The sequence below is a fragment of the Oreochromis aureus genome, linkage group 9 (genome assembly GCF_013358895.1).
Source record: "Oreochromis aureus strain Israel breed Guangdong linkage group 9, ZZ_aureus, whole genome shotgun sequence".
NCBI lineage: Eukaryota > Metazoa > Chordata > Actinopteri > Cichliformes > Cichlidae > Oreochromis > Oreochromis aureus.
Window position 1 is genome coordinate 8397624 of NC_052950.1, and position 12418 is coordinate 8410041.

At 40.4% G+C, this 12418-nt stretch overlaps 2 protein-coding genes across 6 annotated transcripts in view; both read left to right on the forward strand.

The window, feature by feature from the left end:
• The first annotated feature begins 49 nt into the window (after positions 1–49).
• LOC116311279 (cAMP-responsive element modulator) lies at positions 50–7689 on the forward strand. Of its 2 annotated transcripts, XM_031728334.2 has the most exons (5): positions 50–356; positions 1753–1869; positions 2377–2466; positions 6570–6714; positions 7449–7689. In XM_031728334.2, exons 2-5 carry the CDS (start codon positions 1800–1802, stop codon positions 7591–7593), a joined length of 450 nt encoding a protein of 149 aa, XP_031584194.1. In that variant the 5' UTR covers positions 50–356; positions 1753–1799; the 3' UTR covers positions 7594–7689. The 2 variants fall into 2 exon arrangements, with proteins under 2 accessions (XP_031584194.1, XP_031584195.1); XM_031728335.2 differs by lacking the exons at positions 50–356; positions 1753–1869; positions 2377–2466 and adding an exon at positions 4839–4958.
• Positions 7690–10390: 2701 nt separating this feature from the next.
• ccny (cyclin Y) overlaps positions 10391–12418 on the forward strand; it is a 38702-nt gene continuing 36674 nt past the window's right edge. For all 4 annotated transcript variants that reach the window (XM_039617465.1, XM_031728346.2, XM_039617466.1 and 1 more), the window contains exon 1: positions 10391–11086. In XM_039617465.1, coding sequence (XP_039473399.1) covers positions 10933–11086 — 154 coding nt within the window. In that variant the 5' untranslated portion in view covers positions 10391–10932. The remainder of the gene's footprint in view (positions 11087–12418) is intronic.

Below are 12418 nucleotides of genomic sequence, written 5' to 3' on the forward strand. Positions count from 1 at the left end.
CCCGTTTAAAATGGTATCGCCCAAACTACGGCGACAGTTTAGGGATTGACCATCAAAAATGACATATTCTTCATATTCTCTAGGTTATGATGGGAAATGTTTTCTTATTAGAAAACGTGTTTTGTTTTTTGTTTTATTTTTCACCTTAGGTTCCACAAATATGCAGCAACTTTACCAAACAGCTCAAGAGCAAAGCTCCAATTTTCAACAATTCCAGTTTGTACTGATCAAATCAACCAATCAGAATGGGCAAGAAAAAAAAAACACTGCCTAGCGCGCTCACTGATAGACAAACACGCAAAAAAATAAATAAATAAATAAATAATTGTGTCAGTTAATCATCATCATCTACCAAGGTAAGTTTTTCTTTTATGACTCATTCAAATACAGCATTGTGTACAGGTCGTACAATGTCGGCAGAATATATTTGTTTACCAACAAGTTCTAGTTCTAGCTAAATGCTTTACACGTGCTAAAATATCAGTTAGTTGCCAGGACACTTGACCAACATGATATTGTTTTTTACATGACCATTTAACAGCTTTTTACATTGGTTACCAAATATTTGTCAGCTAATTGCAGCAAAAGGTTACTGATATGAAACAAAATCTCAACTAAACCAGTGTCTGTCGTCCATCCCTCTTTTCTTTATATTTTACTTCCAATAAGCTTAAAAAGGTCTTTCAAAGTGTTTATTTGGTTGCTTTTGCATTCAGTTTCAATTTAGTCATTTAACCTGATAATTTTCAGATGATTTTTTTTAACCTATGAATGATGAGAATGATGAAGAGGTGAAAACAGCAAAAAACCAATTTGAAACTAGACCTTTAGACACTTTGTTATTTGCACTCCAGTAATTTATAACACGTATAATAACATGTAATTTGGTCCCATTTATGAAAAAAAAATCCAAAATACAGATATAACACAGTTTTACAGGAATAAAATAGCATTTTTGGAAAAGAGCTATTAGCTGAAAATTTAGCATTGCTTAGCATAGCTCAGCATGGTGTGCTTGCAGTCTTAAAAAAAATGATACTGAAAAATAGAGAACAGAAGAAGAAGTGGAAGGGTGACTGTCAAAAAAGCCATTCTTACAACAAGAAAGGTTTGCCAAATTACATAATAACTGGACTGTGACAGTAAAAGCATACCTGGATAGAAAAACACAATGCAACACTAGCAGTCATGGATTGGCCTACCCAAAGGCTGGACTTGGACATTATCGAAGCAGCATCTTGACAGGGAAGGGAACAAAAAGGGAGAAAAATACAAAGACAAGCTTTGAATGTCCTTTAGGAAGCCTGTTCGTGAAAATAACCTTTTTTCTTTTTCAATTTTGCTTATATACGGTTTTTCCATTCATGTTTAGACACGTTTCAGTAAATCACTGCAGCCATTACCTATTTTCCAAGAAAAATACAAAGAAATAAGGTGTGGCTCAAGACCTGATTTTCACAGTACTGTATATCTTACTGCAAACCACACGCTATACTTCAAACCCCCGATTTGCATAATGCAAAGCTGAACACTGAGGCTAAATAGAGAAGTGGTTCATAAACTCCAGGAACTGGTTGAGTCATCTCTTCTGAGGGCTTGACTAAACAGTCACCAGTCATATTTTACTAAAGTGCAATATCTCTATAATCTAGCGAAAGTAGATCTAAGAGGTGCCAATGCGGCAATGGTTTCCTCATAGAAGCAACTCTCATTTCATTTTCTTAATGTGTTACCTTCTTCTGTTTACCCCAGGAACTTGCACAAACACGTGATTTACGATTGAACCAGTGCCTCTCAGAATGAATCAAGTGAAGACAGATGAGAAATATCAGCTGCATGTTGACCAGCAAAAGAGCTTCAAACAGAACAGTAAGCATGCCGTGATCACACAGTTTACAAATCACTACCACACTCCAGCTAAACAACATTACCATCACATGAGTTCAGTACAATTAGAGCAGGTAATTTGAACCTGTGACTCATCACAAACTGCTAGTAATGGGCCTTTTTACTATCCCAGATGGGCTTTTTCAAAGAGCTCCTGCCACGATGATGCCTAATAAGGTAGAGAACCTGCCATCTATGGCTATGACTAGGACACAAACACTCCAGTCTCCATTAAGCACTTTTCATCAGTGCTGTGGAGCACCCCCTATACTGTGTTTTTCTTACCAGGTAACCCCTTATTTCCAGACTCATGTGTGTGTTTTTGAAGTGTCAAAAGCAGTGACGGGATGGTGCTGCTTCGTCTGGATTCCTGCAGTTTTTTACATTTCTGTTACGACAAGAAACAGATTTTAAAGAGCGGGAATGTTCCTGCTGCAACTGATGAACAAAGCAGTGATGCATTAAACCTCAACTTTTCTTTTTTAATAGACACTCCGGTCAACTTCCAAATCAGTACACAGAACCTGACATCAATTGCCACGGCCAGCACACGCACACCTAGTCCTCCACCAGAAACCTGTGAGTACAGCAGAGATGCTCTGAATGATATGCTATCACTTCTAGGTAGCAGCTGATTGACATTGTGCTGCTGCTGAGTTGCTACACTGGGTGACTAAGAACTGTAGAAGCAAAAACAGGCATTTCCTACACGAACTGTATAAATGCTACAAGACAATATTAAGCTCCAGGAAAACCACACACTGTTTGTTATAGTCAATATAACTGACTATAACTATAACTATTGTATGTAGTTACCATCTATGAGACACATCAGAATTGACTATCTGATAATATTGTATGCTTGTCTGTTGGTAAACTTGCATACTCTATGGTCACTAAGGATTGGGAGCATAAACTCAACAGGAACGTGTTTACTGGGGAAGCCAAATGAAGTTGCCCCATCACCTTTTCTATAACCAGCCTTTGTAACCGGCATTATCTACACTTTTCAGAGTGAGGGAAGCTACCTTCTTCACTCAGTTTTATATCTTCCATCCATCTATTCATTTTCTGACACTTATCCTGGTCCAGGTAGGAAGAGCAAGAGTCAGACATCCTTCTCCCCACCTCCTCCAGCTCTTCTGGGGAGACCAAGGCTTTCCTAAGCCAGCTGAGGAATGTAATCTCCCAAGCATGTCCTGGCTCTGCCCCCATGCCTCATCCCACTACGATGGCTGGAAAACCTCACGTAGATTGTGGCTAGGAAGCATCTCAGTAAGATGTTGAACCACCATAACTGCCTTCTTTCAGTGTGGACGAGTAGCAGCTCTACTCTGAGTTCCTCAAAAATGACCGAGCTGCTATAGCTGAGCCCGGCCACTCTCCTGAGGAAATTTCCACTGTTTGTATCTGTGATCTCATTCTTTTGATCACTAGCCACAACTCGTCACCATAGGCAAGGGTTGGAATGCAGACCAACCTGTATCTCGACAGCTTTGCTTTCATGCTTAGCTCTCTTTTCACCACAGGTGGAGCATCCGCACTACTGCAGACGCCTCGCCAGTCCATCAACTGACCAATCAGGTTGTCTGAGTATTCAGTTAGCATTAGCCAAGAAGTTAACTAATGCTATAAAAACTATCACAAGCAAACCAACATGAGTCACCAAAATTGGCTAGCAGAAAACTGAATTTGATAATACAATTGTAATGTTGTATCATTTAATAAAGAAAACACTTGAAATCCTTACCATTTGTTTCAGAAGAGAGTTTTATATAAACAGCTTTTTTTTCCATTTTCCACCACATTCCAAAGCTATCACACAGCAACATGATTGGTCAGTTTCCATGTTGATACTGGACCAGCATTATTATGATGATGCAGGAACAACACCATCAAGAGAAAATCAGATAGAAATCCTCTCAGTGTGTGTGTGTGTGTGTGTTTATATTTACATTTTTTTCTTAAATCACCTAAAAGATAGACGAGATTAAAAGTCTAGCAGATAGGTTTCATTATTCATAGTCTATATTTGGACTCCATACCAACTTATACAGTATTCAAATTTTCAACCTATTTCTCCAATTCTCTATTCACTCTTTATTCTCTGCGCTACTGATGACTTACCACCGTGCAAAATTTGTGATGATCTTGAAATATGATGCATTTCTAAAAGAGCATAGAAAGAAAGAACGAACTCCACCTTGACCCAAAGCATGTTTATTTACATCTCTCTGTGTGTTAATCGCATAATGATCCAAAGTTGGACAGTGTAAAAGTTTATAATACTTAACACTTTAGCTTTCACTTCTGTCAGTGTGTGTTTTTACAGTGAGGTTGCAAATTCAACCTAAGTCAAGGATCTAAGTGCTTCCTCTGCCAGTAACTCCCCGCCTACTCAAATGACTGAGAAAGTAACTAGGAAATTTGGGAGAAATACACACGCACAGACATCATCAAGCTTTTACATCATTCCAATTACTTAGATCATACCTCTGTGATGCCTGCAGGGGGAGCCAACTCCTTTAGCTTGGGGTATGGAAGTTGCTGTGGCAGAAGGACGAGAGCTATTTATATTTGTTCAATCAATAACTTTATCGATATCAGTGGCCTGTCTATTTACTGTGTAGATCTAATTTGAATAAAAGTACAAATGTGAATATTTGACACCACATAAGAGTTCCTATCACACACTGGTGACTTTTTGTTCTGCTCTGAGAAAGCAGGTTTTCAGTATTGCAATAATACTCTGTGCCTTCAGCTGCCTGTTTGCTTCGGAGCTGAAGAGGCGCTTCAGTCTAGCTGATGAAAAAATTCCTCTCCAAAGACAAACAGCAGAGCCCCTGACTCATAGCGCTGTGTCGGGAGAGAGCAAACCATACTGTTGACATCAGGAGGCCAGTGATGTCATGGTGATGTCAATGCCTCTAATTGTAAATTGCACACACACAGCTCCACTGTTGGCCGTGGTAATGTTTCAGTGAGAGAGAAGACTCTGAAAGGAGCAGTTTCTTTTGGAAAAGCTGGGAGTGTATACAGTATGGCTGTGACTGGGGATGAGACAGAAACAGGTATGTCTCTTTTATTACCAGATCTTTGTGAGAGTGCGTTTTCAGATTGTTGTTTTGTTGGACTGTCTCTTTAAGAGTGAGATTTGTGAGTTTATGGTGAGTGGGAAAATTCACAGTTAAAATAAGTTAGGAGCTTTTAGACTGGAAAAAACTGAGATTATTGTGATGCTCGCTTTTCTCTTCTTAATATATTTTCAGTCAGTTTTTCCCCAAACCAGCTCAGTAAATCTCAGTAACTTCCTCAAAATAACATAGCAAGTAGGGTCCTCCGAAAAAAGTAGCAGATGATCTGAAAGAAATAGAGATTATCCTCGTTTTCCGTGGTCAGCTCAACAAGCTTTGTCCGGTAGGAAACATTTTCACAGGCTCTGCTTGTGTCTGTCTGTTTCTCTCGCTCTCTCTCTCTTTGTGAAATGCTTCAGCGCTCTGCCCACTCAGAGCACATAGCAGCAGTGGCTGACGTCACTGCTTTTCCTGGAACAGGCCCCCAGCAGCGACATGTACATGCACCCAATGAATAAGATGCACATTGACATCAGCTGCCAGCCACACAGTGATTACATACGGCTCTTTTCGCAGTTCCAACATATCACAGAATTAATGAGTCCTACTGGTGCTGACCAATGAACAGAAGGAGAAGTGGACAGGAATGGCACCATCTCTCAATGTCTATTTCTCTCACAGCATCACAAGCTGGCTTGATTCGATAAGATTTTGTCAGAATACGTGCAACCGAGTCACTCATGCTCTAATTATTTCTGTTTCTTATTATAGCTTTAAGCATCATGCTGGGTGAGCGTGTGATAAAACCATTTAAAATCTGAATTCTGTGTAATGGGAACTTGCAGTTACAACGAGTTCCAGGATTATTCAGGCTGTGTGCTTTATTTTTGTCGATCATTAAATTAAAATGAATAGATAGCATGTTGATGTTGAATAAAAATGTTTAGATTAGATTAGGATTTTTTGATTTGAAAGAGGCTGTTCCACAAAACACTTTTCACACTACCAATTTTAACTCTTTACCCCTTTGAATGACTGCTGGTCTTTATTGACATATACTGAGGTGTCAAAACTCATCATTAAGGGTACAGGGGAGGTCGTGAAATGCTGTCTTAATGTGGAAAAGAGTTAGAGATGTTGCTTGTTACTGGATCTCTAACTCCAGTAGCTGTGATAGCAACTGTAGCTACTCAACCAACTGCAACAAAAGTGTTCCGGCTTTTGATTTAGTAATTTAAGCAAGCAAAAAATTTACGTGACATAACAGCTGACTCCTGCCTTCAGTGAATGTCATCATTCATGAGTACAGCCTTACTGCGTCGCCTTACTGCGTCCATAGGAATTAAGAGGGTAAGTAGCAGCGAGCTGCTGCTAATCAAATGATGTGATAGTCAGATAAAGTCAGGGAACGATTACTTAAAGTTATTGCTGCTAAAAGTGATTCTGCAAAGCTACTCAATCATGTGGCATACTGAACTTTTATTTTACATGAAAAGCTGCAAAATACAGTTTCATTAATAAACATTCTGTCTATTAAGGATGTAAACTATTAGCCTGAAACGTATGACCAAATCCCTGAGTCTGATGTGTTGTTTTGCGTCTCCCTAGGCACCCCTGGTGACCTGACTGGCTGCCAGCTGCGTAATCCCACTTCCAGCCTCCCTCAGGGTGTTGCAGGGCCCAGTGCTCACAGCTCCCAGAAACTTATAGAGGATGCCTTACAGAAGAGGGAGCTGCGCTTGATGAAGAACAGGTATAAAGGAGTGCTTACATTCATTTTCTTGGACAATATAACCCAGATAACAGGGCATTCGTGCCAACACAGTAACAACAACAATTTAAATAATCCAGTGTCAGCTGGATAGATTCAAAGTATATCCTTGGGGAATATATCTTATCTCATTTCTGCTGTGTCTGTTGTATAATATACAATCATCTGCATGATAATACACGACATGTCCGTGTAATAATACGTTTTATAGCACATCATTAGTTCACCACATAATTCTCCTTCATCCACACTCTTTATCTTCTAATTCTTATTTGTCCTCACGTTACCTTCTCTGTATCCCGTGTTTGGTGTGTGGAGTGAATTGTCTCACATGGAGGTTAAAATGTCAAATTTTGTGCGTATATACGCGTTTATGTGGATAATAGTGATTTGCCGGTGAGCAAACGGAGTATTCTCCATTGTGTATGCTTGCTGTAAACAGCTGTTTTCAACGCCAGCTTTTCTTGGTTGTCTTTTTTCCTGCGTTTTTTCCCTACACTGTGATTTTACTATGATCGGGTATTTATCAGTGAATCATTGTTTACTTTGTAAGATCCTCCTTTGGTTGACTGTGATGTAAAAGACCTAGCCTGGAGGTTTTTGAATGGTAACGCCTTCATAAAGATAATCATCTTAACCTTTAGTGGTAGGCTTTTTGTATGTGTTGTTCTCAGATTAACAGCTTTAATGAGTCCTCTGTTGTCCACTGCTTCCAGGGAAGCTGCCCGTGAGTGTCGGCGGAAGAAGAAGGAATATGTCAGGTGCCTTGAGAATCGCGTGGCCGTGCTGGAAAATCAAAATAAGACTCTGATAGAAGAGCTTAGAGCCTTAAAAGACATCTATCGTCACAAAGTGGAGTGATGGGGAATCGGGATTGTGTGGACTGTGTCGGTTTGTTTCTCCACTCCAACGAACACACACCCTTGTAGTTGCTGATTAAATGTGTTTACACAGTGATGTCAGTGTTTCAGGCTCTGAATTATCCATGCACCAGCAGCAGCTGAAATAAGCAGCTTGTTTCAGGAGATATCAGTGAGTATTTGTGAGCCAGGCTTCTAGAGGAAGTAGGCCCTATGTGGATCAGAATGTCCAACAGCGGAGGTTAAACCTGAACGTGACAGCAATGCCTTTGCGTTACCTTAACCGCATTGTGTTTTACATTCCTTTACAATATTATGATGTGGCTCTGTTCAAATACTCCATTAATTGGTTGTCTTTATGATGGCTTTGTTTGGAGGACTGTTCAGGGAGAAAAATGCTGCCAGAAGCCAAATTTTCAAACATCAGGGTTCATGTGATCTTCAGGGCTTCACAAAGTTTGTGTTTTTTAAAAATGTTGTTTGATTTTAGAAGGTCCGATGCCTCTAATCGGTGGCATTATTATTTATTTGGGCAGGTTTGCCTCACATTGTTCTATACTTTTTGGGATATCGCAGCATAGTTGAGTGTATGTTTAGAAAAAGTATCTGTTTTTGAAGCATTTGTATTAACTTGCCGTTTCTTTTTTTTGTTCCACCCTTTGCATCTGTATCTGTGATTGAATTTAACACTCTAGTCGTGAGACAGTTGCTCATTTGTTTTTAATGACATGTTAGCTGCTGGATTCTTGGTGTTTGATTTCTCCTCTGGAGCGCGTTAAGAATCGTCAGAACCCATGTGAAGGCCTTTTGGAATGTTTTCACTTCAATAAAATTCTCGTTCGGCCTCTGTGTGTCTTTCTTCTCACATGCAGTAAATGTTAAAGACCTGCATATGACTTTAAACTAGTCAACAGGAGTTCATTTGCTATTAGTTTGGGCTAGAGAGATAAGACGAAAGGCCTCACAGACCTTATAAGCTAAAGTTCCATTAAAGCAGATGCTGCCACGCTGAGTCGCAGCCTTGGGTTTCTGCTTGGAACATGACGTTCCGTCCTTCAGCTGATGGTGATGGCTCACCTTGATACTGGGACTGTCACTAATAAAGCACAGTCATTTCCCCTCTTTTGTTGCATTTTTGCAGGTGACAGACATTTCCTGGAAGAGCTACACTTTTAATGGACGGATGGAAGATTAGAGAGTGCTTTTAAGCACATTTTCCTAAACCACAACCAGTGGAACACACAGATGTGCCAACGGAAAGGAAATATTTGCCTGCTCTCTTTAGTAACGATATTCTCATGCTTAGCAAATTCAGAAATTGTTGCTCTAAAAAGGAAAATATTAAGAATCTGTGCTTGATATTTAACCAGCTTACAGGATGGAAGGGAAAAAAAGGGACTCGTGGATAGCAATGAGGGATCTTACTTGTGCAGTGCTTGTGTCACTCCTATGTGTAATCTGCTGCAGAGACCTAGTAACAAAGCAACAAAGGAAAGAATCCAGTATCACTGAGACCAGCCTTGCACCTGGGCCTATTGTGAAACCTTATTCCTTTCCAGTCTCTAAACACTTCCATCGTCAGAGAGAAAAGAATCCACTATTTGGGAACAGGATAATACAGCTGCTTTGAGTTTAAATGCTGCATTTGCATACCTGACCTATGCTATCAGATCAAATGCTTTGTGCGGGTACATCTTGCATCCTAATTAAACATACCATGGGCTTTATTGTTATTATTCCTGCTATGAATGCTTCCAGACTGCATTCATAGAATAGAAAAAGCACAGAACAGTCTGTAATCTTGGTATTTGATGGGGAGGGGGGAAGATCAAATTACAAAATACATGTTTTAAAAATTTAAATAAGCTCGTCATAAAATGCAGTGCAGGTACAGTACCAGCAGGCTGCACTACAGCTTCATGCCTGGTTGTCTCAGTCTATATAATTCAGCAAACAGGATTTTTTTTCTCATTTTTCCAACCTCAGTTTACAAATACACATTGTCGTACATTTGAAGAAACGTGCTGATTGAACTGGCTATTATTCTTCAGGGCTTTCATTTTGTTTGCATTCCTAAACTACAGCCGGAAAAAAATCCAGTTAATACTACAAAGATAATCCGTATTTGATTTTTTCACATGCAAAGGAAAGCCCCGTATGGATTTGCCGGTCATTAGTCAAGATCAAGTAATTTACTGTACACAAACACAGGTGTGGACAGGCGTCCGTGTTTGTGCCCATAACAAGTCATAACCAGGGAATCAGCACCGTTCATTCACCTTTTCAAGCAAAATGAACTGCTTTCTATTTTTAGTTTACAGATACACCAACAACTGCATAAAAATGTCGGTTAAAAAGGGGGGAAAGAAACGTAGCGTCATTACGTTGTATTACATTCCTTAGTTTCTTTGGTTGTATGTAGACTGTATTATAATTGAGCATTTATTACACGGTTGTAACTACCCACTTGAACCGGAACCTTTTCCATCACAACCACAGCGCAGTGGGGGTTTTTTAAGATATGTTTATGAGCGGCAAGGAGCGTGGACTTTTTAAATAAGAGTAATATTCTTTGTAATTTATATGTTGAGTTAGAAATGTTTTTTAAAAAAGCAACTTTGAATAAAAATCAAACCGCACTTCTACCTCGGGAGTTACTTTTATCCCTCAATTTCTTTATAATCACAAATACTTTCTTTTCGGGCCATTAAAGGCCCCTAATTCGAAAGTGCTTAAGCAACTTTGGTTGTCGAAAATCTGACTGTACTTGTAGTACCTGAAAGCAACACGGCAGCGGATGTAGCAGCAGCAGCAGTCTACAGTACTCTGGCAACCATGTAGCGCTGAGAGCAAAAACATCTTCCTCTCCGACCAGCTCAAGTGCTATGTTCTTATATCCGTGTCGTTATAAAGTAACAGTCCTCGGAAAATGTGTCTCTGAGACTAAACGCACGCTCGGAGAGGAATTACAGGGCGAGGGAGTCGACAGCGATACCGAAGCCTGCTATCCAGAGGCACTACCTCCCCTCGCCTGGAGGTTTGGAAGTGGACATTTAGCTGCTTTCTGTTTCATTACCCTACCTTGGCGGGTTTTTTTCTTTTTCTGTTTTTTTCTAGTAGCTCTCAATGGCTCCATTTGTTTAACTAACCGTGCCGTGGACGCGAGAGAAGGGCGTGTAACGCAAATTGTACCAGGGGAAAGCTCGTTTGCACCGGGTCCCGTCTCCGCGTTACCGCCCCGTTTTTTCCACTTGTAGTAAGGCTAGCAGCAACAGCAGGGAGAAAGCCTGCCGGGTGGAGTTGGGCTTGAGGAATACAACCGAAAGCTGCTTTCACAAACATGGGCAATACAACCTCCTGCTGCGTGTCGTCGAGCCCCAAACACCGGAGAAGCAACCACTCTAGGCTGGAGCCCTACCGGCCCGAGCCTGAGCTGAGTCGCGAAGACACGGGTTGCAACCTCCAGCACATCAGCGACAGAGAAAATCTAGATGGTAAGATGCAGACTGGCTTCTTTATGGCATTTAAATAAAATAAGAAACTACAAGTTTTTTCCCTCTAGATATTATTGATATTATTTTTTATAATAGTGTTGCAAATCGTTTAGTATTTCATATATATTGTGATTTATTACTCCAGCATGCTCACGCTTCTGCAGAAATAGGCGATTTAGCAGGTAATGCGACCTTGCAATGTCTGTGCGAAGGACCCACCCACCCATAATGCCAATAACTGCGGTAACCGTGAGCTTCATCTCCATTGGACTCCTAGCTTGTTGTAAATCTGCCATATTTGATGTTTCCAAGCTTGGATGGGTGCAACATAAGGATAACTTTCCTTCAAAAAAAAAGAACAATTTCACTGATCCCTTTAATTCCTATGACACTCCACCATAGAAAAACAACAGAGGGCAGGTTGAATGAGTCCGATGTCTTCAAGGTGGACCTCTGTCTTGTACGATTTTTTTGTTAAGCATCTGCATGTGAAAGAAAGCATAAGGTAGGGCAGTTTGAGTGTGGGTTGCTGTTCTGGTGGGAGGTGATGGTGATGGACAGGGTGTCCACTCACTTCCCTTTTAAGTAGGAGATGTGTAATCAGTTTAAACTCTCATTAAAACCAGCACATTCACACTCTCTCACACACACACACAGATAAAAGCCAAGTGACACTGCTTTTGGCCTCTAAACATTAACACAGCTGTTGGAGACAAGTAGCATTTGAGTAGCAGTAGTATTTCAGTACGACTGAAACAAATGTATTTAATTTCAGTGACTTCATCCGATTCGAGCCAGGCTTTAAGTGTCCCTGTTTGTGTATCCTTGACAATCAAAGAAACCCTGCAGAAACTCTAAGGAAATGCGAGGGAGAGGGAGTGAATGGGGGGAAAGGAAGTCATCCCAGCATGCCATAGCAGTAAGGAAATTACCAGTAATGCTTGAAGAGATGTGCAGTAGCTGTGAAACATTAGCAGGAACCAGCCCCAATGCTGGTTGCTGAAGCAGACTTATCGCAATTTCTCAACCGTAGCAGTTTTTTGTTTGGCCCCCTCCAAGCACCACCACTGCCAAAGCTACAGTGTACTGCTCTCAGTCTAATGCCTTTTTCCAGACAGGAGATGTGTACTATTGCTGGCTGTTGTAGTTTACCATTCAGTTAATGTTAATGACTGAGAGAGTCACAGTACGTGTCTAATATTTCCTACGCACATGACATTGTGCAATACGAGTTTTCTTACTAAAACATGGTGGAAAGACCGAAATATGTTAATTTTTGTTTCTCTTTCAGTGCTATTTATGACTTTCTCCGACGTGGTTGCATTTTTTTGT

What these genes read in the sequence shown, in the direction of transcription:
- LOC116311279 (XM_031728334.2), top strand. Translation starts at nt 1,800, where the DNA reads ATGAATCAAGTGAAGACAGATGAGAAATATCAGCTGCATGTTGACCAG. An exon ending in TAGTCCTCCACCAGAAACCT is followed by an intron (nt 2,467 to 6,569) that starts GTGAGTACAGCA and finishes GCGTCTCCCTAG; the next exon opens with GCACCCCTGGTGACCTGACT. An exon ending in CTGCGCTTGATGAAGAACAG is followed by an intron (nt 6,715 to 7,448) that starts GTATAAAGGAGT and finishes CACTGCTTCCAG; the next exon opens with GGAAGCTGCCCGTGAGTGTC.